Here is a 24,807-nt window from a genome sequence, read left to right as displayed (position 1 = left end):
TGTGTATATGTATACATATATGTATACGTATACATATACATAATATATATATGTATATATACATGTATATGTATACATATATATACATATACATATATATATATATATAATACATATATATAAATAATACATATGTATACATATACATATACATATATACATATATATACATATACATATATATATATACATCTACATATATATATATATATACATATAAATATTGGTTTGATGATGTGATTTAAAATCTCATCCAATTAATCTTATCTTTATAAAAAAGAAATGACACCTCATCAACAATACCTATGAGTAAAGATGATATTTTTGTAACTTGATCGGATGGACTCAAGTCGTAGAAATGTAATCTTACCTCTAATAAGTAAGCATAATCATCATTAAACCAAATTGAAAATATAGCGATTATTTTAGATTATCCACATTAAGATCATTTTTCTTCCCCAAACACTCTCGTAATCTTAGTTTCATTTGAATCAAAAGTGAATCGATTATATGATTCATCAGTTTTAAATAGAATCAAAATCGATCCTAGATGTTTTGATTATAGTTTATGATTTGTGGGAACTGAATGAAACCAATGGTTTTGATTCAAATTAATAATTTTATTTTTTAAAATAAAATTGATTAAAACCCCTTTGACCAATCGTTTGGGACTATTTGGATTGACTATTTGAGCCTAACTGTCCAATAGTCGATTGTTTGAGGTATGTAAAGATATTTTAGTTATTATATAATTAAAAAAAATCCAACAAACATATAACAATTAGTTTTTGGTGCATTTTAGGAATTTTTTTTCTTCTAAAAATGCTATAAATACTATCCAATCGATTAAGCACTTATAATACTATAAAACTCTATTTTGACTATAGTTGCAATGTTCTTTTTGATACGTCCTCTCCCATCCCCCTCATACTCTATAATCTCAAGAATTTTAAGAGTCAAATCATGTCAACTCAAAAAAGTCAATATCTTATTAAAGGTGAGGACAATCAATACAATGGGCAATGCAATCAAGTCATTTTCATAAAACTTTGAGTCCAACAAAAGGGATGGATATGAAACATTTTGAATACATCTTGCAAAGAAATACCTTACATAAGCCAAGATTAAAAAAAAAAAATATTTTTTCGAATACCCAATTAATCCGAATTTTTACTTTAGAAAATAAGAAAAACCCGAAACCCTCATATATATATATATATATAATAATAATAATAATAATAATATTTTAACAAACCATAAGTCGTCGATATGGGATTTCATGCAAATATCATAAAGAGTAAAATATTTCGTAAAATTAGACAATATTGTAGTGAAAAAACAATAATTAATTAATTTTGTTTTCATTAATTGGTCCAATAAATATTGTAAAACTATTTTGTTTTTAACATATGCGGTTGGGATATTATTTTGTTGTTGTTATTGGTCCAATAACTCTGATCAAATCCGTTAAAATGTCATCCAACGTCTCTGATCAGATCTGATCTCGCACATCAACCGACGTTTGTGATCGAATGCGATGGAAACGTTAAACCACCCCGCAGAAAAGACGGCGTGGGAGCTCCGTTATTGGTGACCGGTTTCCCACCCGAGAAATCGAGCCCAGACTACCTTTTATTCCCATTTTGTATTCCCCCTCTTTTGTCCCGATCGCGGCCCGCATTTCGTCCTCCCCCAGACCTCGAGCGCCCGCGTCCGGGGGCTCCGGCGATCGAAGATGAGCGGCGGCCGGCTCTGCGCCGTCCTGGGGGAGCTGGGGTTCGACGCCCAGGACGCGCTCGATCCGGACAGCTTCGAGTGGCCCTTCCAGTACGAGGAAGTCCGTTCCCTTCTCGATTGGATCTGCTCCAGCCTTCGGCCTTCCAATGTCCTCTCCCCCTCCGAACTCTCACAGTATAACCTCCTCCTCCTCCTCCTCCTTTCTCTTCTTTTTAATCGCTATTTATCGTGTAATGAGGGAAAAATTGGGGATTACCGTGGTTTTAGGTGATGCAGGTTGGAATGTCTGTCTGTTTGGAGGATTTCTGGACTCACTGCCTCAGGCACGGTGCTATTGTTTGTTATTGTAACGACATGCCATTTTGCGTAGCTTTTGGTGCATGTGCTGGGGTAATGACCTCCTAGAAGAATGTAGCAGTCAGTAGAGGCCCCAAAAGAAATTTGAATTTATATTTGTTGATAGTCCCGGAAAAGGGTTCCAAAAATAGTACAAAAATATCAAAATCAAAACAATTCTCTCGGCGCCAATCATAAGTGTGTTGGTCTTGAAGGCTGAAGGATCCATGACATAATAGATCAAACAAGACTGTTTTGAACCTACATTCAGTTAGTTAGACTCAAATTACATATTTCCAACTTCTGTTGTGAAAATAAGGCTCAATTTGACTCGAATAGATAAGAGTCTAATGTTATATACAACTAGGACTTAGGATCAATCTTTTAAGCTGATCTATACTGTATTAGATGTCTTCTTTTGTGACTGATCTTGTTTGGATTATTTTTTCTGGTTTGATGTTCAAGATTTGGTTGTGAACCTAATTCTCCATACTTGTGCATTATGGTTATTTCTAGCTTTGTCTCAGTGCCATATTCAAGTTAGATCTCTTCATATACTCCCCTCGTGAATGCTAGTAATATGTTCTTGGTAGTGTAGTCAAAGATGTCAAATTCTTATGAAAGTCATTTGAACAAGGGTGCAAAAATGTTATCAGCCTCGAAGAGAACAAAATCCAGGAAGAATGCTTAAGTCCGAAAACTTAAACGTTATCAGTTATGGACAATTGGACACCATGTGTGTTAACATCTCAGATCTTGTCCCATTATGACAACTAATCCTGCGGCATCAGCCATCGGGGCATCTTGCCTCTAGTGCATATCTGAGTGTTGATTGTGGAGTTTCTATGCGAATGATAAAGAAGAATGATGATGTATTTTCTTTTTCTTCTTTTATAATTCAGGAGTAACAAATTCATCTCTATACATTAGGTCTTAAGATGGGACTTACGGTTTTGTTGTTGTTGTATAAATTAAGTTTTGAAGAAATTTCAAGGGTTTGGACTTTGTATTTGATATGGTTGGATGATAATGCCGTGATCATCATTATTTTTTTTAATTTTTAGTGTACAAACCTTAGTATGTAAGAAAGGGAGTGATCATGGGCATTTGTGGTATGAATGGGTCTGGAGCACAGAAGCCCTAGAAAGTAAGCTAGAAGTTGCTTTTGATTCGGGATGGTATTTTCCTCGATATTTGGAAGAAAATATGGTGGTTAAATTTTATCTTAAATTCGGGTCCTGTTCGTTATCTAACATTTTTTTTTATTATTGGGACTGCAGGTATGAACAATTTCTGCATGAAGGAAAGCTGCTGGAGGTAGTGTATAGTTAATTTCTGAACATGGCCATTTTTATAGCACATTTGTTCTTAAGAAAAGTGAAGATGGAATGTTACTTTACATGGGCTTTGCTAAAATGAGATGAAAATGAAGCTGAAGGCCCCCCTCCACTATGTATTACATATATTCTTACTATCCCTGTAAATAATAAAATTACTAAGGATGCAGTATAGGTTATCATGATTCATGTTGTCTACATGAACTGACCCTTTAAACTTTAAACTACTTTTGGTACTGGAGTCCAGATGTGTTTGTTAAAAGTCTCATAGCTTATCTAGTAAAATCTTGTCATCGAGGCTCTCTCATCCACAACCGATGAATTCATGTTTGACAAGTATGAGATAAAATGCATATCCATGTCAATACTTCACATACTATTTGGTTATATGATTAAATCACTTTGTGGTTGTTCTTTTTCAACAAAAACTACATCCTATCATGCCTTGTTTTTCCTGATCTTATGTAGTCACATTCATGCATTAGTAAATTATAAGTATCCTATGGTATCCTATGTTTATCTTCGTTTGTTCAATGTTTATTCTGATACTAAACATGTTGATGTCCAACTGTTGTGCTTATGTTCGTGCAAGACTAGGTCTATATTGTCCACTGTTCTCAATTGAGTTTGTGAGTTGGACCTTCACTTAAGTTTGCTGCTGGATGATGTTGGTTTAAATCATTTTTGCAGGTTTGCTGCCATATCATGCCATTTAAGTGAGTGAGGGTTTTGATGTAGTATCAGTTAGTATTACGTATATAGCCTTGTCTACCTGTTCAAGTATGATCATGGAGTGTTGGCCTCTGGTCGGAGACCATCACAACCTGCCGCAATATGTATATTATAATCTGTCGGGACTACATTTAGCTTGACTTGGCCATCACAACCTGCCAATATGTATATTATAATCTGTCGGGACTACATTTAGCTTGATTTGGCCATTGCCGATTTTGGCTGGTTCTTGTAGAGTCCAACCAATCCTTGTATCTTTCTGGATTTTGGTGTTGGACCTGACTGCTCATCAAGATCAGCTTTGAGTTAGGACCTGCTTTATTTGTTTAGCCAAGCCAAAATAGTCGTGAGTAAAGTTTTGTGTGGGCAGTTTCAGTTTTTAATTTCTTCTTCCTGCTCAGAAGTGTTGACGAATGAAATCAAACACTCTAGGAGGATCTGAATGATGTTGCTTAGTTATCTGTCTGTTAAAATAAACCATATTGTATTATAAGCTTCTATATCTATAAGCTTTACTATTTTCATTGGCTAGGGGGAGGATTTGGATTCTGCTTTTGATAGCATTTCAGCCTTTTCAAGTAAGAAAGATAATCAGGAAGCAGTGTTTGGAGCTGAAGAAAGGCTCATAGATATCAGGTAGATGCTATAGATATTTTCCTTTAAATTTTTTTATAAAGTCATGATTAGCATGTCTAGGTAAAGTGTTTGAACATAGACTATATTTTCCTTACACTAGTTTTTCCATATTTGTTTCATGTGTATTTATCAATCTGGATGCAGTCACATGTTAGCATAGACATTTACTCATTCATATGTGTATCATTTTTCTCAGATGTGATGCAGTATATGACATTAAGTTTCTGCATTTCTAGATACTGGTTGGTCATTTCTAGCTTGTAAATCGAAGTAGAAGTCTTCTTGAGATTATATTCACTATAAATTCAAAAAATTGATGTTAAAAAAAAATTAAAAACACAAGAGTTATCACTATTTAACTTGGTAAGACTGGTTTGGAAACAGTAAAATTTAGAAATTCACATTAGACTTGTGAACATGTTATCATTAAGTAACGGATGACAATTTTGTCTACTTGTTTGCTGAAAATTGTCAGCCACTAATCTGTTATCATTGATTAATTTAGCTTTTATTAGGTCTATCTTGACAATTTTGTTTTATTTTAGGACTTTTAATATAATCAATAGGCAAAAGAAGTGTACATTTGTCTTTTTTGTGATTAATTTTTCTACGAAGCAAACAATTGAGATGTTGAGAGTCGTTGGAGATGCTAGACAAGCAGGGTTAGAGGTTAAGGAGGGTAAGAAAGTGGAGAGCAAGGTTTGTCGTACCGCAGCAGACCACTTGGTATGGGCGGTACGTACCGGTCTGTTTTAGCACTACTATCTAAATGTCAGGTAGGTGAGAAGACATCTCTGGACTCCTTGTTTTAAGATCAGATATGCAGTTGAAGGTCTATTTCTGTTTTGTACATATCTCAAAAATGTTCTCTGTATGATACTTTTTATTTTTGTAAATAGTTCGGGTACTGGCAGATAGTATGTCTAGCTAAATGGCAGGTAGACAGCTAGATATCCTGAACTGTTATTTTCAGGTAGATATGTGCTCCTAGGTCTATTTCTCTTTCATGCCTCTGTCGAATTCCTAATGCTTGCACTCATTAGTTTCCTTCTGGGGACTGACAATCACTGCTTACTTGATAATTTTCATAGAACTAATGCTTTCATTTATTACAAAAACCTTTCTTATTAGGGAGGCAAAACTGGCTTACAAAGCAGAAGTTCTAGAATTGCAAAAGCAGCTTGAGCGTCAACAGTCTCTATTTGATATGCTAGCAGGTCAAGCTTCAGCTCTTATCCAGGGAAGAAGGGCTAGAGTATCTGCAACATCTGTTGTCAATGCACAACTTATTACATTAGATGAGAACCTTTCAGCCAGGAACTTAGAGGTAGACCTCATTTTTCTGAACTTGTCATGTCATGTTTTGATGATGGCGATTGCATAAGTTCTTTGTTTGAAAGGATACAAATGTGCCAAAATGTTAGGTTTGATGTAGGGAGTTGAGGCAACCTTTATGCTGGTATTTCTTGCTGATGCGACATTCCCATTTCAAATTTGTGATTCTTTCAGTCTGCAAAAGAACCCCTGCTATTGTTCCAAGAAAAATTGGTTGTCCCTGTGTATGTCATTGAATACCTGCAAGATACTGGCAGCACATGTAGTTCCATGACCATATGCAGTGCTTGGATTTGGATTATTATTTCATTGTTTGATTTAGATTTATTTGTACTGAACCATCAAAAACTTTTTTTCATATACTACTATAATTTCTATAATATTTCTAGGTTGGGCTAGGGTATGAGTGAAACTGCTTTTTTGATGTCTTTTCATAAAATATAATTTTGCATTCTACAGGCATATGCACATGAAGATTGTTTACCATCTTACACTACCTGTGATGCATTGCTGTTCTTGTTTTTTGAAGTCTGTTTCTACATAAATTTTAAGTTGCATTTACTAGTACTTCCTATGATGCATGGAACTCTATGTTCACATGTTGCACTATTAACTCATCAACAACTTAACTCACTACTTTTCTTGCTTTTAGATGAATTCTGTTCTAGGGAAAATTGCCTCAACAGCTCAGGAATTGGCTCATTATCATTCAGGAGATGGTAAGTTATCTTCATATCACTAGGGTCCAACTGCCAAGCTGCCTCAAGGATATAGGATATGTTGTTATCTTCTCCTTCATTTTATGCAGAAGTTTGCTTGACTCAAAATATTGTTTAATATCTATAATATATTTTTAGTATTCTGTGATATGCAGAGGACAGGATCTACTTAGCTTACTGTGACTTCCATCCTTACTTGATTGAAGATCTGGCCTGTACAAAAGAATTAAACCAGTGGTTCTCAAAACAGTTTGATAGGGTAATCTCTCTTATTTATTAAGTGCCATCTTTGCTAGGTCTTTTAAGATTTTAATTTCTTAAGAATGTTGTTTATGAATGTGTCACTCCATCTTTTCTCCTTAATTCAGTTACAGCAATTGCTGCAATAGTTGTTCAACTATACTTGTACTAATTGAACAGATGAGATTGTTAAATTCTTAGTGCTTGAGGACTACCAGCTACTGCGACCTAGATTACTTTAGTCCAAAGAATTATGCTGAGAGTAGAATAACATTGAATTAATGGTTTAATTATAGTTAAATTTAGTTGGATGAAGCATACATACTGCATAACGATTTTCTAAAAGAGCCAAAAGGGTGAATAACTAGAAAAAGTCTATGGAGAGAGATATTAAATAGGTACACAAGTCTGAAATACTCCTACGGCTGTTGCATATGTTCTTAGTCCGAAATCATCTATGTTTGCAAGTGTTAAAGTCGTGTCCCCAAATTTTTAAAGAAAGTGTCAGCAGTAGACATGCATATGAAAATCTTCCGAATCGCACTCACCCATTCTCTGTGCAGCTGCCTAGTAATTAGAAAAAAAGATGAGCTAAGTTGTTGATGAGTTGGTCCTAGGAAAGGGTTGGCTAAAGAAGGGCAGCCAGAGGACCACTCAAAAGGCTTCTATTTAGGATTTTTGGAAGACTTTTCTCTATAAATAAGAGTGTCAGTGAGCAAAAAAACATATCAGACCTCTAATTTATTACCTTTACAGCATTGTAGTTTTTGAAGATATTTCTTAGTTTAGTGCCTCGGGTGTTTTAAAGGAAAAAATCATTCATGAGGAGGGGTTGTTTCTAATGGTTACAGGAATTCTTTGTCCATAACCACACCACTCATCAGACATTATATTTACTGTTATTATATCAAAATATATGTTAATGGTGGAAGTGAATTTTTAAACAATTTTGTGACATATTATGAAATTAAAATTATTTTGCAATTATCATAAAATTACAACCAAATTGTCAAATTGTTTTACTTTTAACTATTCTTCTAGTCTCCCTAGATCTTCATTGTCTTGCCAAATTGATATTCATATTTGTGTCCATGGAACCCTGCATGACAGTCATCTCTTGCCATTGATTGTAACAAGTCTACCTTTGTGTAATAAGGAAGAAAAGTCATATGTATTTTTCGACCTGGGGGTCTATTTGTTGGGGTGAGGGGAAAGATATGATGGCAGTGTATCACTATGGTTGTTTTGTGGTTATAAGATGTCCTGAACTGCATGATGGTTTTCATTTGACAATGTGTTGAGGCTTAGAGATAAATAGGCATTACTAATAAATAACACTGAAGTCATGTATTGTGCATCATCCTATACTAATGTATTTGACACTGTATAATGGCCCAACACGAGGTGCTTGTGTTCATTGTGGTGATGACACTTGCTACATACAAAGTTACAAATGCTAAATCTGCAATTTAAATGTTAAAGTTAATAATGATCAGGACTGGGCAATCCCAAGTCAAACTAAGGTGAGTTTTCTGATCTCTGGAAACAAAATAACCTGTGAGAAGCTTTTTTTAAAATTTTAAATGTATGTTGCTCAAGTGTTATGCCCTGGCTTGACCAAAGATCAATTTTAATGTAATTTGAGCTGGATGATTGGCATGGTCATGTCCTTTTCCTTGCTTTAAATGAATACTGTCATAGGTTGACAAATTGAAGACTCTTGGAAGCATCAACTTCTCGCTTCATGTTGTGCATTTCATGAATAGAAGCGCCATGGTTGTCAGTTTCATTAAGTGAAGTATGAAGTCAGTACCACAAATTATTGCAGATCCTATTAGTGATCAAACAAGACAAGAAATATAGACAATATTGGTATATGACATGATTGTTGCAAAACATGGTACATGCTTGAGAAGACAGGGAGAAATGAAGGGGCAGGACAGATGGAGAAAGAAAGATAGAGAAAGATTGCTGGAGAAAAGAGATGAATAGAATGTCATGATATCAATAAGTATATAGGCTTAACCCATGTAGCATTTACATGTCTAATAATGGCCACATATCAATCTTATGAACTCCATTATCAATATAATTATTCAGTAGTATGTAGTTAAGTGCAATTTGATGGTGAGTACTAGATATCTGTTGATAGAACTAATCTAGTTAATACAAAATAGCCTTTCAGTACTCTTGTACTTCTGTTTACTGACACTAATTTGTTTGTTTGGTTAGGGACCATTGCGACTTGTTGCTGAGGAGGGTAAATCTAAGTGTTCATGGGTGAGTCTTGATGACCTAACTAATTGCTTAATCCGAGGTATATTCCTGGTCTAGCTTTCTCACTTGTTGCACTTAGGAGTATTGGTTTTTATTTCTTGCAGTTCCTGCAAATTCATCTGTACATCTTTAAGTAACAGAAGTGATTAGCCAGATATTCTAAATTGTTAAAATGGTGGTATTGTGGAGTCAGATATCTGGGGATGATATTCTAAATTGTTGCAAAATTCCCATGTGGACAAAATAACAATTAGGGGATGATACTGTGTTTCAGATAACTGGTAAAACATAGTTCTTTTTGCTTGGTTTGATGATGATGGAAAGTCCTTCATACCTGATGATGAGTAATCTTTCTATTCTATAGTCTTAATGAATAGCAAGCTGCATCAACACATCTTGATGACAAAGTCTCTTGGAAGGGGATGAGTCACCATATATTTAGTTTGGCTAGAGGTCCTATCATTCATAATTCTGTATTGCTGATTGATCATTCATTACACGTCCGAGTTCTTCCACGATTCAGATTTAGCTAAGAAATGAAGTTGCCTTTAAATACTTGGACTTTGCTTATCTTTGCTTAAGAATTAATTACGGGGGTTTCAAGAGGAAAAAACTCTCCTCAGTGCCACTATTTATTCTTATGGAAGATCATTTCATATTTGAGAGATGGTCGTGGATTTTGTGATGGACATGTGGATAAGTTGTAATGCAGAGATTTCGTGTATCAATACTGTACCAATTAGGGCTTGGGCTGGTACTGTACCAGTCCACACCAGTGTGCCGATGGTTGGTATGCCTGTTCATATTTAGTTTCCAAAAAAGCCTAAAAAGCTGAACATATAAGAAAATTTTCCTGGTATGAAGCTTGTACCGCCTTATACCGGGTGGTACCAGTCCTGTACTGATTGGTGCCGGCCCTGTATCACGCATACTGTCTGGTTTACCCTGATCAGTGTAATGTAACCACCTGTTGGACTGATAAATGGTGCCCATACCAAACCATACCTGATACTGATAGTATTGCAAATCTTGTTCTTGGTCAAGACCAAGACCTATCTTGATTGGTCAAGACCAAAGCTTGTACCACCTTATACCGGGTGGTACCAGTCCTGTACTGATTGGCACCGGCCCTGTACCTGGCATCCTGTCCAGTTTACCCTGATCAGTGTAATGGTAACCTGTTGGACCAATAAATGGTGCCCATACCAAACCATACCTGATGGTATTGCAAATCTTGGTCTTGGTCACAAGGAGTGAGGTTTGATGTCTTAAATGGACAGTCTGGTATTTAGTGGTTTGGCTTACCAGTCTGATCGGTTTTTATTGGTTAAATAATAATGGATAAGCAAATTGCCCTATACCACTTGGTTTTCATTATTCCAATCCAAGACCTTTTTAATCTTGGCTTCCTTAAGTTAAAGACTTGATCAGACTAGTTTACTTCTTGAGAAATCCAATCTTATGAAAATCCATTGGTTTTAATTATGCCCTAAATCTTTCAGTTTTTTTGAGGGAATGAGATCAGAAGTGAAGAACAAAATGGAGAAGGCTGAGCAACTTTGATATTTCTTATAGGAATAAGTGGGCGGATCATGATTTATATAGGGGGAAGGATTGTGGTTTCATGGTGGGGGCATGTCATGCCAATACCTTTTTGGTATGTTACAATCTCATTCGGTGTTGTGCTGGTTTGCGTAGGCCAAATATTTTGCACCACCTATGGCTTGGATTTCAAGGAATTTGTTGGTAGTTGACCAGTGCTGATCATCATTATTGATGTAGGCAAAATAGATTTTCAAGAGCACGAGGACTATGACATTTTATTTATGGGGGCAAGAAAGATGAGTGACACCATTTTGTGGTTCTGCTCACTGTGGAAGGAAGAGAGAAAGGGGAAGAAGGCATTGGTTTAACATATGCATTACACTTCTTTGTTTATTACATTGTTGGCTTATGGGCATTTAGTGTCACGACCTTACAATGGGCAATGGAATTGTTACCTAACTGATGTTAAGTGTGTACCAAAGTTGACCCACAACCATAAATTGGATTGGGCTACAAAGTAGACTTTCTGAGCAAAGATACTTGGCAACTATTGTCTTTAGAATGTTTCTTTTTTTCTTTTTTTCCTGAGCAAAGAGCTTATTTACATTAAAAAGTTTATAATTTGGGATGTTGAGGTTTGGAACTTGCATTGTATCTGTTTTTTTTACTATGAGCAAGAAATTTACATTATCTGTATGTGTTTCTTAACGCAGCAAATGTTTACTTGCTTAGTTTTTGGCTTTTCAAGTATTTGTTGACAACTAATTCTTCTTTTCTTCTCTTGGTGTTGCATCTCTAGGAGATAATGAGAAACATAATCATCATCATAATCGTGTAGCTGAGCTCCAAAGGCTTCGTTCCATGTAAGTTTCTTTATGCTTTATACATTATATTCATTCCTTAGTTTCCTGGTCACAACACAATACTAAATTGTCCTAGTAAACTTTGTCATAAATTTTATTATTAGTTGTTCATTTGCAGTTGATTTTGAGAGATACTAGTGTCTAGGTTGAAGTTTTGCTTATTCATGATAAACAAAATAACATTATTCTCCGATATTTTGCTTAAAATATAATAAACTAGTAGTTAAACTGTTAGTATTAATATTTTAAAAAAGTGACTGCGGTATGAGCTGTTAAGGTACTGCATAGCACATAAAAGAAGATGCAACTTCCTATGTGATTCAGTTTAAATATTTTAAAAATATTTAGTTTTGTGTATATTATTAGAAAAATTAGGTAATAGTTTTAAAAATATTACAGTCCGTCTTGCTTTGTCTCATATTTGATTAGGCAAAATGGATCTAATTGGTCACAGTCACTCATTTTTTATCTGCATAATCTGTTTCATTGGGTTTATGAGTCAGGTCCTAGAAATCCAACCAGAATCATAGCTGTTTAAGCAATACTATAGATTAAATATTGTATTCAGAATCTAGATATTCTTCTCATGACATAATCAAATCCAATCATTAGGTGCCTTTGAATTTTCCATATGCAAGGAATACAGTTTTGCTTGGACTGGCACATACTGGCCGGTATTTACACATCCAAGTGTGAATCAGGATGTGGACCACCCATTTTCGGGCTGGCTGTTTTTTTTTTAAACACTGCAGCTTAGGGTTTGCATCCAGATGTGGAGTTGCGGACACTCCAGCTCTCACCGGCACATACCGGCGAATATTTACAGATCTGAGTGTGAATCAGGATGTGGACCACCCCTTTTGGGCTGTCTGGTCCTTTTTTTAAATACTGCTGCTTAGGGTTTGCATGCAGATGTGGAGTTGTGGACACTCCGGCTCACACTGGCACATATTACCGGCCAATATTTACAGATCTGAGTGTGAATCAGGATGTGGACCACCCCTTTTCAGGCTGTCTGGTCCTTTTTTTAAACACTGCTGCTTAGGGTTTGTATGCAGACGTGGAGTTGCGGACATTCTGGCTCACACCGCCTTACACCTGCACCACAGTTCCACTCGCTGCCATTGTATGTCCCCTCCTTCTTCTCTCCTCTTCCTCCTTTGCCTCCTCTCCTCTTCCTCTTTCTCCTACTCCTCGCCACCTCTATGGTCACCTCCTCTTCTTTTCCTTCTCGCTTTGTGGTGCCATGGAATACACTGATGTACCATTTGTCAGTCAGCCAGCATGGATCAGATTGTACAAGTCTGGCCATGGACCAGTATAGGTCCGGTACCCAAAACTGCAAGTGTTGTTTATAACTTTCTTATGAATTCTTTTAATATGAAACTGCAAGCGTGGTTTCATATAATTTGGAGTTCTACTAATGATATTCTACAATTTGAAATCAGACACAAAAATCCTCTTAATATGATATGATCTTTTAGCCTATCTTCTCTCTTTAGAAATGTACTTGTCTTGATTATGAGTCTTCTAACCTATGATGAAATTCTATCTTCAAGTACCTTTGATAAAATTCTATTTTCTTTATTACTTCATCCTGTAAACTTAGGATCTTCTGCATTTCCAAATATTTGTTGTATTTTGATAGGTGCTCATCACGATGTATTTTTCTATAGAATGTTTATCAACTTCAAGTATATCATTTCATCATATATACATATATTTTCTAAACCTCTTGTTGGAAAGAGCCTTTGGTGATGCTTTCTTCAGTCTCTCATATTTAATTTTCATGAAGTTGCAAATTTATTTTCTTTTGTTCCATTATATTTTTCTATGTACATGTATATCGTTGTGCAAAACTTAACAACCTGGTTGGTAGGTACTCTAGAACGAGGTATAGGTCTCTATTACTGAATATTAATGCTTAGAATTTGAAACCACAAGAAATGATTTTTTTTCCTATTAATTGGAGAACTTTTTCAACAAAATATTTCTGTCATACTCTTTTTTCACTTTCTATTTCGCTTCATCATTAGTGGCAGCTATTTCTTATATAATATATTTTAATTTGGCTATAGATTTGCTACAAGCGAAAGACAGTGGGTGGAAGCTCAAGTTGAGAATGCTAAGCAGCAGGCTATTCTTTCAATGCTGAAGGCTCAAATATCTTCTGATGAAGCTCACATTCATCGGGATATATATTCTCTTAGGTACTTCATTCTTTATTTGGCTGCCTATTGTTTTCTACATCGTTATTATTTTACATCATTCGGTTTAAGAATTTTCTAGCTTGGTACTTTGCATTTGCTGCTTGCAATGTGTTGCTTGTGTGTCCTAAGAATTTTCTCTTACTTGGACTCACTCCTGGATTAACTACATTCCAGAGTTTTAACGGTCAAACGATCAGTCTACACATCAGCTAAACTGTTCTAAGCACTTAAAATTTTTAATTGTCTGCATATAGTTTTCTGCATCATTATTATTTTGTACCATTCGGTTTAAGAAAATTCTAGCTTGGTACTTAATATTTGCTGCTTGCAATTTTGCCTGTATGTCCTTAAGGATTTTTTCTTACTCGTACTCATTCCTGAATTAACTACATTCCAGACTTTTAATGCTAAAAAAAAGTCAGTCTACACATCAGCCAAACTGTTCTAACTTGTTTTCGGATAATTCTAAATAACTATTTAGGAAAATTCTTGGCAATTTTCTTTTAACCACGAATATTGTTTTGCTTTGGATTGTGGTCCTTGATCGTGACTGATTACCAGAATGGCTTCAATTGTCGTAGCGAAGTGGCTAAGTTGCATACACATGCATAAGGTGACACTAGTGGATAAGATTGGAAAGGTTGGATGCCAATGGGAGTTGAGCTGATTTCATGGATAAGTAATCTAGTTGAAAATAGAACACAGAAAATTGAGTCTTCAATAGGTGTTACATTCTCTCTTTGTCCATGTACAAATGGTAATGAGGCTTTTAGGTGAATCTCATTCCCAAAATTTTTTTTGGGCCAATCATGATTTATGTGCTTGTTTTAATGGGAACTTACTTCTAATTTGTGTTTCCAAAATGTGATGCAAAGAGATACTTATACAACTCTAAGAAAATTTTAAATTCTTCTTGGTGACCTTTTATTATTTTGTCAGTGTCATGACCTGGGCCTAATGAGTTAATTAGCCTATTAACTTCGTTTGGTCAAAATGTCTAAGCTGAAGTTGATAGTAATCCACTCATCAGACTCTTATAAGCCAATCTTAATCTTTCCCACTTTCGATGTGGGACTAATTAGGGTGTTACAATCTCCTCCACTCAAGAGCTTGACGTTCTCGTCAAGGTTGATGCATGTGAGGCGTAGCCCAGCCTAGTGGTGGCTCTACGTCGTGACGAGTCATCGGGCTCCATCTACGGATTGTCCTTTCCTACTCGAGCCCCCTCAGCATACCCAAATATTAGTTCGGCTCTCATACCAAATGTCATGACCCGGGCTTAATGTGTTAACTGGCCTATTAACATAATTTGGCCCAAACCACTGGCTAAAATGCTTAAGTTAAAGTTGATAATAGTACACTCATCAGACTCTTATAAGTCAATCTTAATCTTGCTCATTTTCGATGTGGGATTAATCAGGGTGTTACAGTTAGTCAGGAGGTAAATAATAATGATTAAGCAGTGTGGACCATTTTTTAAATTGGGAGTCTTAGTCACTCTTTTGGAACTTTGCTTTGCTTTATTCAATATAGTTTCCCTGTAGTCACTGGGATGTTGTTTTGCTTGGCCTTGAGGATTAAGGTGCAGGAATATGGAATGACACTAGTGGAGGATTGTTTTTAATGAAATCCAAGGAGAATTGAGCAAATACACAAATGCCAAAAGAGATTATGAGATTGAGTTAGATTTTCATAGCTTGATCAAAATTTATTGTTCTTTTCTCACATTTGAGTGTACTGCTAGGAGTCTAGGAAGGAATCAGGAACAGATCACCATCATTGTCAAGCAAGTTGGCGTTGACATAATGAGTGTAGAGATTGAGTGATCCTATAGTGAGAATCATGGTTCGCATTATCGATCTGTACCGGTATACCGATCAGCCATCGATACTGTACGTACCGATATACCGACACATGATACAGTGAGGTATACCGATAGATTAATATGTGCCATCCATATCAGTCCCTTATCGGATCAGTACATATCGCCCATACCGAGTGGTATGTCTCAGTATGGCGGACCTTGGCGAGGATCACATTGGCTAACCCTACATTTCCATTATGGTGGCGCTGGTTGCTTGTGTACATGGTATTGCTAAGTCGCTGACAGAGTCAGGCTGCCAAAAAAGGATTTTTTTGATATGATACATATAGTACACTTGTAGCACAGTCATATTTAAAAGGAATAAAAATGTACTAACTGTACCTCAATGCAATGGCAAGTTACTGTGTTGGACTTAATGTCCAAACACATTGCCTGCATGTAGCCTGGAACATTTCATAGATTATGAAAAGCCCAATTTTCATTGGTGAATACACCACCATCAATGGTATGTTCTTTTGATGATCATTCAGATTTTATATTATTAGTTTTAGGAGCTGACTGATAAGGAAATTGATAGACGCGGTCGTTAGAATTTTGATATTTTTATTTTGCAAAATTTAGAATCTGCAGAATCCTCACAAGATTTCTATGTTAACCCTGCAGGAAAAAACATTCTGAGTTGGCCGGGGAACTTTCAACTCTCTCCCATAAAGAGCAGAAATTTTTGTCTGAGGTACTCACACTGTTTAATTTTACATATGACACTTCTCGTGGCTTCATCATACTAGTAGAGTTTATTGCACTTTGCTGCATTATATCAGTTAACTCTTCATCTTGTTTTATTTCATGCCTAATAGAATTCCTCAGCTGACTATATTGGTTGATAGACACTGTTGGTTGGAACCACTGATCTTTTCCTTGTTTCTATATTCAAAGAATTATGTCTGTATTTGATATTTTTGACAACACAGAAAGGTTCTTGTCTGTTTGTTTATATCCTGCTTTGTCATGAAGAGCATATGAAAAGTTCTTTCATTTTTTGAGGCAAAATCATGTCAGCTTATCACCTCTATGCCTCAGTGTGTAAAATATAAAACCTTCATCTTGGGTTGGCCTTACAATCATTGTTCTTGAGGCATTTTTTAAAACTCTACTTATTTCCCAGTCTTTCAAACTTCCAAACGAAGTCATTGTATGGGAATCATGCTGTTTTTTGAATTTTACATTTAAATTTTGGCATCAGTACCAAATACCTTAATCTGATATATTAATCACAATGATCTGATGTACATGGAGAAAGACTCGAGATAACAGCAACTTGAAATTGCTATTTTGACAAGTAATTGATGGAAGTTGATTGTTTCTTCTTTCTTAATTTCGTTTACTGAATATTGAAATTAGTAATATGGTTTCACAGCTTTTGACAGGTAATTGAGCATATGAAAAGTTCTTTAATTTTTTGAGGCAAAATCATGTCAGCTTATCATCTCTATGCCTCATAGAGTGAAATTTAAAACCTTCATCTTGAGTTGGCCTTACGATAGTTGTTGTCAACTCTCCTAACTTCCCAGTCTTTCAAACCTCCAAATGCAAGTGATTGTATAGGAATCATGTTGTTTTTTGAATTTAACATTTAAATTTGGCATCAGTGCCAAATACCTTAATCTGATATATTAATCACAATTATCTGATGACACATGGAGAAAGACTCAAGATCACAGCAACATGAAATTGCTATTTTCTCAAGTAATTGATGTAAGTTGCTTGTTTCTCCTTTCTTAATGTCTTTTTACTGAATATTGAAATTAGTATTATGGTTTCACAGGATTCATCTAAATCTATAGTACAAGTTCAATAATGATAAGGACTCCCATTCTAGGGTTGTCAATGTTGAGGTTAACTCACTGGGTGTACTGGGTCCAACCTGTAGCCGATCCAGTTAAGAAAACCCGGCTGAGTGCACTTTTTGATTTCCTCGGCATCAGCTGTTTGGGTTGGTTTCAGGTAAAAGTCTTGGACATTGGGCCATGACAAACAAAATTTCTGATGGTGTAGGACTTTAAGTGTTATTAGTAAACCAAAATTGTTTTTTCTTAGACCATACTGAAGGTAAATAATTGTTTCTGGAATATGGAAAGTAGTATATCTTTTTCCAATTTATTCATGATTTTTAAGCTTTGCACTTGTGGAGACTTCCTATACTAGGTTGAACAAGAATGTCTCAGCCTGGGGCCTAACATGACTCAGAAAAGCATAAGCAGAAACCTGGAGTGCATCAGAATTGTAAAGAAAAAATTTAGCTGCTTTTGTCTGCAGGAGAAATGAACCAGTAGCCACGTGTCTCATATGACTTCTGCATTGAGTTGTGTTGGAGTGAACAGTCCATAAGAACCCTAATATTTGAAAGATCAAGAGATTGGCATGGATCTTCGTTGATGCAAATCATAAGGTTTCAATGATCAAATCATTTAAGAACTAGTTTAAGTGAATTCAAAATTAGCAGAACTTTTAATCGGTGTGAATTGAAGATTGAAAATTTGCTGTAACACATTCTATTGGAATAGAAGATTGGTAATTAGCAGGAAGATTGAAGGGACACATTCTATTGGAATAGAATAGTGTTAGGCAAGGGTTGAGTCTTTCAGATTTAGACTCAATTTGGTTGTATTTTCAATTTTCTAAAGTTCAGTTTAGTTCCATCTTTCTTTTTCTATGTATCTAGGAGCTGTAAAAGAACTCCATCTTTCTAATATTATCTCCCTACAATCTACCATGTCACATTCTGTGTGTCAACTGTTAAATATGCTTTATAGACAATCTCACACATTATGATGTTATTTTGATAACTTCATCTTGTAAGCCTTCCAAATTTTTAGATAATTTTAATGAACTCAACAGCAATCGTCAAGTAATTTGTTTCATGGATGATCTGAAATTACTTGTTCAGCAACATGTTGAAGCTATTATAGACAAAAATACAAAACCATGATTCTTATATGTGATGTGGAAGTGGTTGCTCAACTTTTTTGAATCCACCATGACCATAGAAGCTCTATTGAAGCTGCAATCTTCTTTGGATCTATTATTAGTAAAGTTGTTATCTAGTAATCTGACTTTATTTCAATATTATGTTTCTTAAGTGTTGAAGCCTACTATTATGTTTATCATGCTTGTTTCTGTAGTTGATTTGATCCTTTTATTGCTTCCTGTTCTCCTATTTCTTCTCCAGACTATTCCACGTCTTTGCTCAGATCTTGCTCAACTCCAAGACACCTATATTTTGCAAGGTATAATGTACAAGAAAACAAAAGTTATCATGAAGAGTGATATTTTAACCTTTTTTTGTCAATTTCTCAGGCGATTACGACTTGAAGGTTATGCGGCAGGAGTACTACATTAATCGGCAGAAAATGGTATGATAATTTTCTCTCTATAGAATGCTGTTTATGAATTTATAACCTTTCAAATTCGTTTGTTGATGTTTAATAATTTTCTGATTGCTACCTGGCTTTTCCTTGTGCAATAAGCAACTTATTTATGTTTATCAACCAATTTCAAAAAGTTCCTCTGATAGATGATGAGGCACCTTTAATCTTGAAATTGTTATTGTGGATTGATCACACACTTCTACTCTTTAGTGCACTATATGGCATATGCAACTTTTTGTCTTGCTTCTTCATAAGTAATCAAATTCACACAGAGTCAAATCCTGTAGCATCTAATGGAATATGGACTAACATGCAGTTAATTAAGCATGAGGAATTATGGTTTGGCTAAGAATAACATTTCACATGAGAGACATTCTTTTCCTTGAATTTTCCTCCCTTAAATGCCAATTTTTTAATTGAACTCCCTCTTTTTTGTTCTTCAACCATGGAGTCTTCTTGTAATATTTGAGTTAATTTAATAAAATCCTTTGTAATATCTGTTTATCCGATTGCCCATTATAGTTGTATTTGAAGAACACAGCTTGAATTGTCCATACCTTTCAGACGACTGTGAATTCCTGTTGGCTAAACCTGACACAGTTTTCTGTATGAGACCTCAAATCAGCATTTACCTGTTAAGAATTGGGTCAAATAATAAGCACTCCATGCAGGATCAGATGCTGGCCCTTACTAACACAAAGGTGTGCTCTGATGTGATTTTTTTTTTTTTTTGAAACTGCACCTTCTTGCCTGCAGAGCAATGTAAAGTTCCATGGTTTCATGTAAACAATATAGTGTGCACTGTCTATGGTGCTAGTATCAATGGCAAGCAATCCTGATTGTAAATGCTGGGGCTTCCTGATATTTGGTGTTATAACAATAGTATTGTTTGTTGATTTCTCCATCATGCTGGAACTGTTATTAAAATGAGGCAACAAATAATTTTTGTTTAACTTTGCAGATTGTTTATTTAATATCTAGTCTTTCTTTTATTCTTGTTGCTTTTGGGACATATCATTTTTGGTGCCAGCGCCTTTCTATGTGTACACTTTTGACCTATGCCATCCTGTTCTAAACAACTTGGTGATCCTTGTTTCTTATAAGAAAATTAAATTTACAAATGAATAATGCCAGAAGTTCTGTGCAGAAGAGTAACCAATGAAAACTTTTTTTGGTACCACCATCTAGATGTCCCCATATCTGATGGTAATATATTTGGCTGAAAATATGTTTGAGGTAATTATTTAGGCAATTCTCTTTAATGGTTGATGATGAAACAACCTGGAACTTTATCCCTTGTACAAGGACTATCCTTTTTCCTTTGAAGCGAAAAATAGACAGTGTATATCATTTTATCAATTAAGATTATGAAATAAGGACTACAAGAGAGAGGAAGAAAGAGTGTGACAATGAAAATGAGTGAGTGTGAGAGTGAGAGGGAAAGAAGCACAAGGCGATGACAACCATTATAGACTTAACATCATTGCGAATTGTTTGCAAAAGTAATAAAAAAACTCTAGCTTTTTAGCTGAGATATTGACTTTCCATCCAAAAAATCCTCCTATCAGAAGTCTTCACCGAGTACGAGGACAATGTATTGTTATACATGACTTGTAAAATTAATGAATCTGGCAGTGACTGTCATGCAGCAAAATTACTGGGTAGAACAACAAAATTGTGCACTTTTGATCCCTTTTCAATGGGTAAAAGAAGCCTGTCTACATAATGACATGACAATATGGATTTATTCATTTATTTAGTATCAAAATGTGAAAATTTTGTGGTTGTGACTTCTTATCGTCTTTTTTGTATTCGGCGGAGTACTTCAAGCACTATTTTGATCTCATCATTCTATTTTCAACAGTATGATTCTAGTGGCACATTCTTTTCTTCTTTTGTTGAATTCATGATGGTGGATCATACTAAAGAATCTCATGTTTTGCAGTATATTAGTCATCTAGTTAATCAACTTGCCAGACATCAATTTTTGAAAATAGCTTGTCAACTGGAGCGAAAGACGATACTTGGGGCTTATTCATTGCTTAAAGTGATTGAGTCAGAGTTGGAAGGCTATCTATCAGCAGGCAATGGTCGCGTGGTATGCAAACACCTATTCATCATTTCAGCATCATATGTGGGAGGGCTGGTTCAAGTTCCAAATTGATACCAATGCTTGTGTTCTATTTGTTCAAATCCGATCCTCATTCCCATTTAAACTTTTATGCATTAGGGAGATTACCAAATAGAAATATTCTTGTATGTCACTTGTGTTTTGGCTTTTGCTTGCCATGCAGGGTCATTGTCTCTCCCTTATTCAAGCTGCATCAGAAGTACATGAACAAGGGGCAGTTGATGACCGTGATACATTTCTGCATAGTGTCCGGGATCTTCTAAGCATCCATTCGAGTAATCCTTGATATTCATAATGACTCAATACAACCTTGATTATAATATATTTAGTTACACTGATATGCTTTTCTTTTAGATTCTCAATCAGCATTACCGACATATGTATCAGCACATGGTATAGTTCAGCAGATATCAGGATTGCAGTCGGACTTGCTGTCTCTTCAGTTTGAACTCGAAAACTCTCTTCCAGAAGACCGAAGAAGATGTATCAATGAACTGTAAGTGAACTTTGTTTATCATGTGTACAAACTTAGATTTAATATACTAGAGACTGGGAATAAAATGAGTCAATATTGGACTAGCAGTTTTTGAGAAAAAGAAAGCGTTATAGCCAGCCCCATGTTATTGCATAAGTCATACCTTGTTTTCTAATAGTGGCTCATACTCGACCCTGACCTTCTAGGGATGGATCAAGTTAATCTTTTTTCCTTTTGAATTAAAAATGTTATCTAGTAGGTTACTTGGCAACTTTTTATATGCTTTTTCACATCAATGTCATGAGGATAATCAGGATACTCGACCCTGACCGAAGACGATGTATCAATGAACTGTAAATGACCTTTGTTTATCATGTGTACAAACTTAGATTTAATGTACTAGAGACTGGGAATAGAATGAGTCAATATTGGACTAGCAGTTTTTGAGAAAAAGAAAGCGTTATAGCCAGCCCCGTGTTATTGCATAAGTCATACCCTGTTTTCTAATAGTGGCTCATACTTGACCCTGACCTTCTAGGGATGGATCAAGTCAATCTTTTTTCCTTTTGAATTAAAAATGTTATCTAGTAGGTTACTTAGCAACTTTTCATATGCTTTTTCACATCAATGTCATGAGGATAATCAGAATGAACTCTTTGTAGAAATATTCATGATATGCATTAATATACATATTTATTAGTTTTGTATATCACAATAGGATTTGTGATATGTGTACACATATTTATTCTTGTATGTCTTGTATATCACATAACATTTGTGATACGTGTTTATCACGATAGTCACCTTTCATATGTTTTGATGTTATTTGTTAATATGCATATTTAATAAATGCTTTGCATCTTTTACGGTGCAGATGCACCCTTATTCAGACCCTGGAGCAGTTATTGTTCTCGTCGTCAACGACAGCAGAACCATTGTTAACACCTAGGGTATGTCTTTCTACTGTGTTTGTTGATTCATACTAAGAAGCCTTGTTACTTTGTATTTTGCTTGCTTATCTTCAAATTTTTGTATATATACTTGCCAAACCTTCATAATACCATATTTGTCCGTCTAGATTTTACGTGTAACCTTAAAGATTTAGATTTGTGTATATTTGCTTCTTGACACATGTTAGGGTATATATGATTAAACATAATACCTATTGGGTTGGACGTGGAACTAATTTTCCATATTGCAAAATACAAACAAAAGTGAACAAATTCTTCATGAGAATTTGGCATGTGCATATTTTCTTAAAGATTTGGTAGACATGATAGACAACCGAAAAAGTAGAACTAGACTTTCGAAGAGTAACTTTTCTTGAAAATTATTGTCATGATGACCATGATAGTTAAAACAGTCTTGTATGGCACTGACACTAGACCTGAGGCTAAACATATTTATGCAAATGTTCTTGTAATTTCAATTTTCAAATATTTAAAGAAATTCTCTCTAAAAGTATTGGTATAGACATTGGCAACATGGCTGGAGCCTGGTGGTTGACAGTCTTTTTTTTATATATACATTTAATGTTTGAACAATGTAAGGGGTGTCTCCTCTTCTGTTTGACATCCACTACTCTTTCTGTTTCCTGCTAAATGATGTGTTGAATCCCAACCATTATATTCCACATAAAATTTATATATTATGAAGTATTTTGAACATTCTACTTGGGAGTGCCAATAGTTCCTTTGTGCTGTTAAAATCAATGTTCCAGTTCTTTGATGTGCTAAAAGTTGATTGTTATTGCATGTTTCTGTTTTTTCGCTCAACTATCTAATTAAGGTTATTCATGCAAGCTTCTCTTCTGGGCTCTTCTCATCTGACTTGTATGTTGCTGTTGATAGCCTCTGATGCAAGCACTTGATGATATGGAAAAGGTTAATTCTCAAGTATCTGCTTTTGTTGAAGAAGTGACAGAGGCTCATCGTCAGAAGGCTGAGGTATAAAGTTCATGACTTTTCTGATCTCCATTTCATTAAATTTAGTTAATTGAGATGTTAAGCCCAAAGATAAATGATAATGGCCATTAAATCATTCCACCCATTCTTTTGTGAGTTCAATATGTAGTAAGCATTCCTTGGAAAATTCAACAATTTGTAGATTGTCAAACATCATCCACATGAGGTGGGACGGGAGAGGCAGGTATTTGTTGACTTCTTCTGCAACCCAGATCGTCTCAGGAATCAAGTCAGAGAGCTCAGTTCTCGTGTCAAGGCTCTCCAAGAGTGAGAAGTCCACTCATGGCATCTACAATTTCAACATTTCTTGTGTTGGTACTGTGAGCAAGCAGAAGAATATCATAAACATTTATTCTTTATCACGTCATACTATATTTTAAAATTTGCTGATGGGTGGACCTTGTGCAGGCCTTTGTGAATGCAGAAAATAGTCAAGGGCAGTTTCTCCGAGAAAGATAATGGTCCCTGTTTCCTGTTTACCAAGGGAATTTCCAATCCACCAATATCTTGGAAGTCCTTTTCTGATGAAGTTTGTGATTTATAGGAAGAGGAAGTTGCTGCATGTAGTGTGAGAGTCAGCCTCTCAATTCCCAGTGGTTTTTGTTGGTTAATGTTCCATGGGTGCCAGTTGGTGATCTTATGTAACCTGTAACCTTTGAGTAGCATATACCAATATGGGATTTCATTGTTGCTTGTTAGCTAGCAGTATATTGTTCCCCCGACACACCCCTCCACCCCCCAACACACTTCATCCAAGATTAAGATGGTGTAAGATGTATCGAAGTTATGGACTTTGTTATTCCTTCATTTTAAATTGTTTTTCCTCCTGAATGGTCAAGTAGTAGAATATGTTCTTTGCAAATTCATGGCCGAAAAAGTTTTCTTTCCATCCATCTCCTGGGAGTAATTTGTTCCCTTTATTTTGATCAGATCTAATTTTTAAGCTGGACAATATTGTGACCTGCTGCTAAAAAGCAAGACATTGTGAACCCTATTATTCAGATAGTAGTAGTATTC

General features: G+C 35.4%; 1 protein-coding gene across 2 annotated transcripts; it reads left to right on the top strand.

Moving 5' to 3' along the window:
- Nucleotides 1-1,582: 1,582 nt before the first annotated feature.
- Nucleotides 1,583-24,639, top strand: LOC135585710 (AUGMIN subunit 3-like). Of its 2 annotated transcripts, none has more exons than XM_065107891.1 (19): nucleotides 1,583-1,911; nucleotides 3,354-3,390; nucleotides 4,675-4,778; nucleotides 5,910-6,105; nucleotides 6,766-6,832; nucleotides 6,988-7,091; nucleotides 9,305-9,389; nucleotides 11,694-11,757; nucleotides 13,836-13,967; nucleotides 16,456-16,525; nucleotides 19,022-19,079; nucleotides 19,150-19,205; nucleotides 21,166-21,318; nucleotides 21,515-21,626; nucleotides 21,706-21,847; nucleotides 22,701-22,776; nucleotides 23,677-23,772; nucleotides 23,933-24,105; nucleotides 24,199-24,639. In XM_065107891.1, the coding sequence occupies exons 1-18, from the start codon at nucleotides 1,736-1,738 to the stop codon at nucleotides 24,059-24,061; spliced, it is 1,857 nt and encodes a 618-aa protein (XP_064963963.1). In that variant the 5' UTR covers nucleotides 1,583-1,735; the 3' UTR covers nucleotides 24,062-24,105; nucleotides 24,199-24,639. The 2 variants fall into 2 exon arrangements, with proteins under 2 accessions (XP_064963963.1, XP_064963961.1); XM_065107889.1 differs by having other exon boundaries at nucleotides 1,612-1,911; nucleotides 23,933-24,057.
- Nucleotides 24,640-24,807: the final 168 nt, after the last annotated feature.

This window comes from Musa acuminata, chromosome BXJ2-5 (assembly GCF_036884655.1).
Source record: "Musa acuminata AAA Group cultivar baxijiao chromosome BXJ2-5, Cavendish_Baxijiao_AAA, whole genome shotgun sequence".
NCBI lineage: Eukaryota > Viridiplantae > Streptophyta > Magnoliopsida > Zingiberales > Musaceae > Musa > Musa acuminata.
The sequence above is the reverse complement of the archived record's forward strand: the minus strand, read 5'-3'. Positions and strand labels throughout refer to the sequence as shown.

Coding starts and splice junctions, on each gene's coding strand:
- LOC135585710 (XM_065107889.1), top strand. CDS start 1,736: ATGAGCGGCGGCCGGCTCTGCGCCGTCCTGGGGGAGCTGGGGTTCGAC. Junction 7,092..9,304: donor TCTCAAAACAGTTTGATAGG/GTAATCTCTCTT, acceptor TTGTTTGGTTAG/GGACCATTGCGACTTGTTGC. Junction 9,390..11,693: donor AACTAATTGCTTAATCCGAG/GTATATTCCTGG, acceptor TTGCATCTCTAG/GAGATAATGAGAAACATAAT.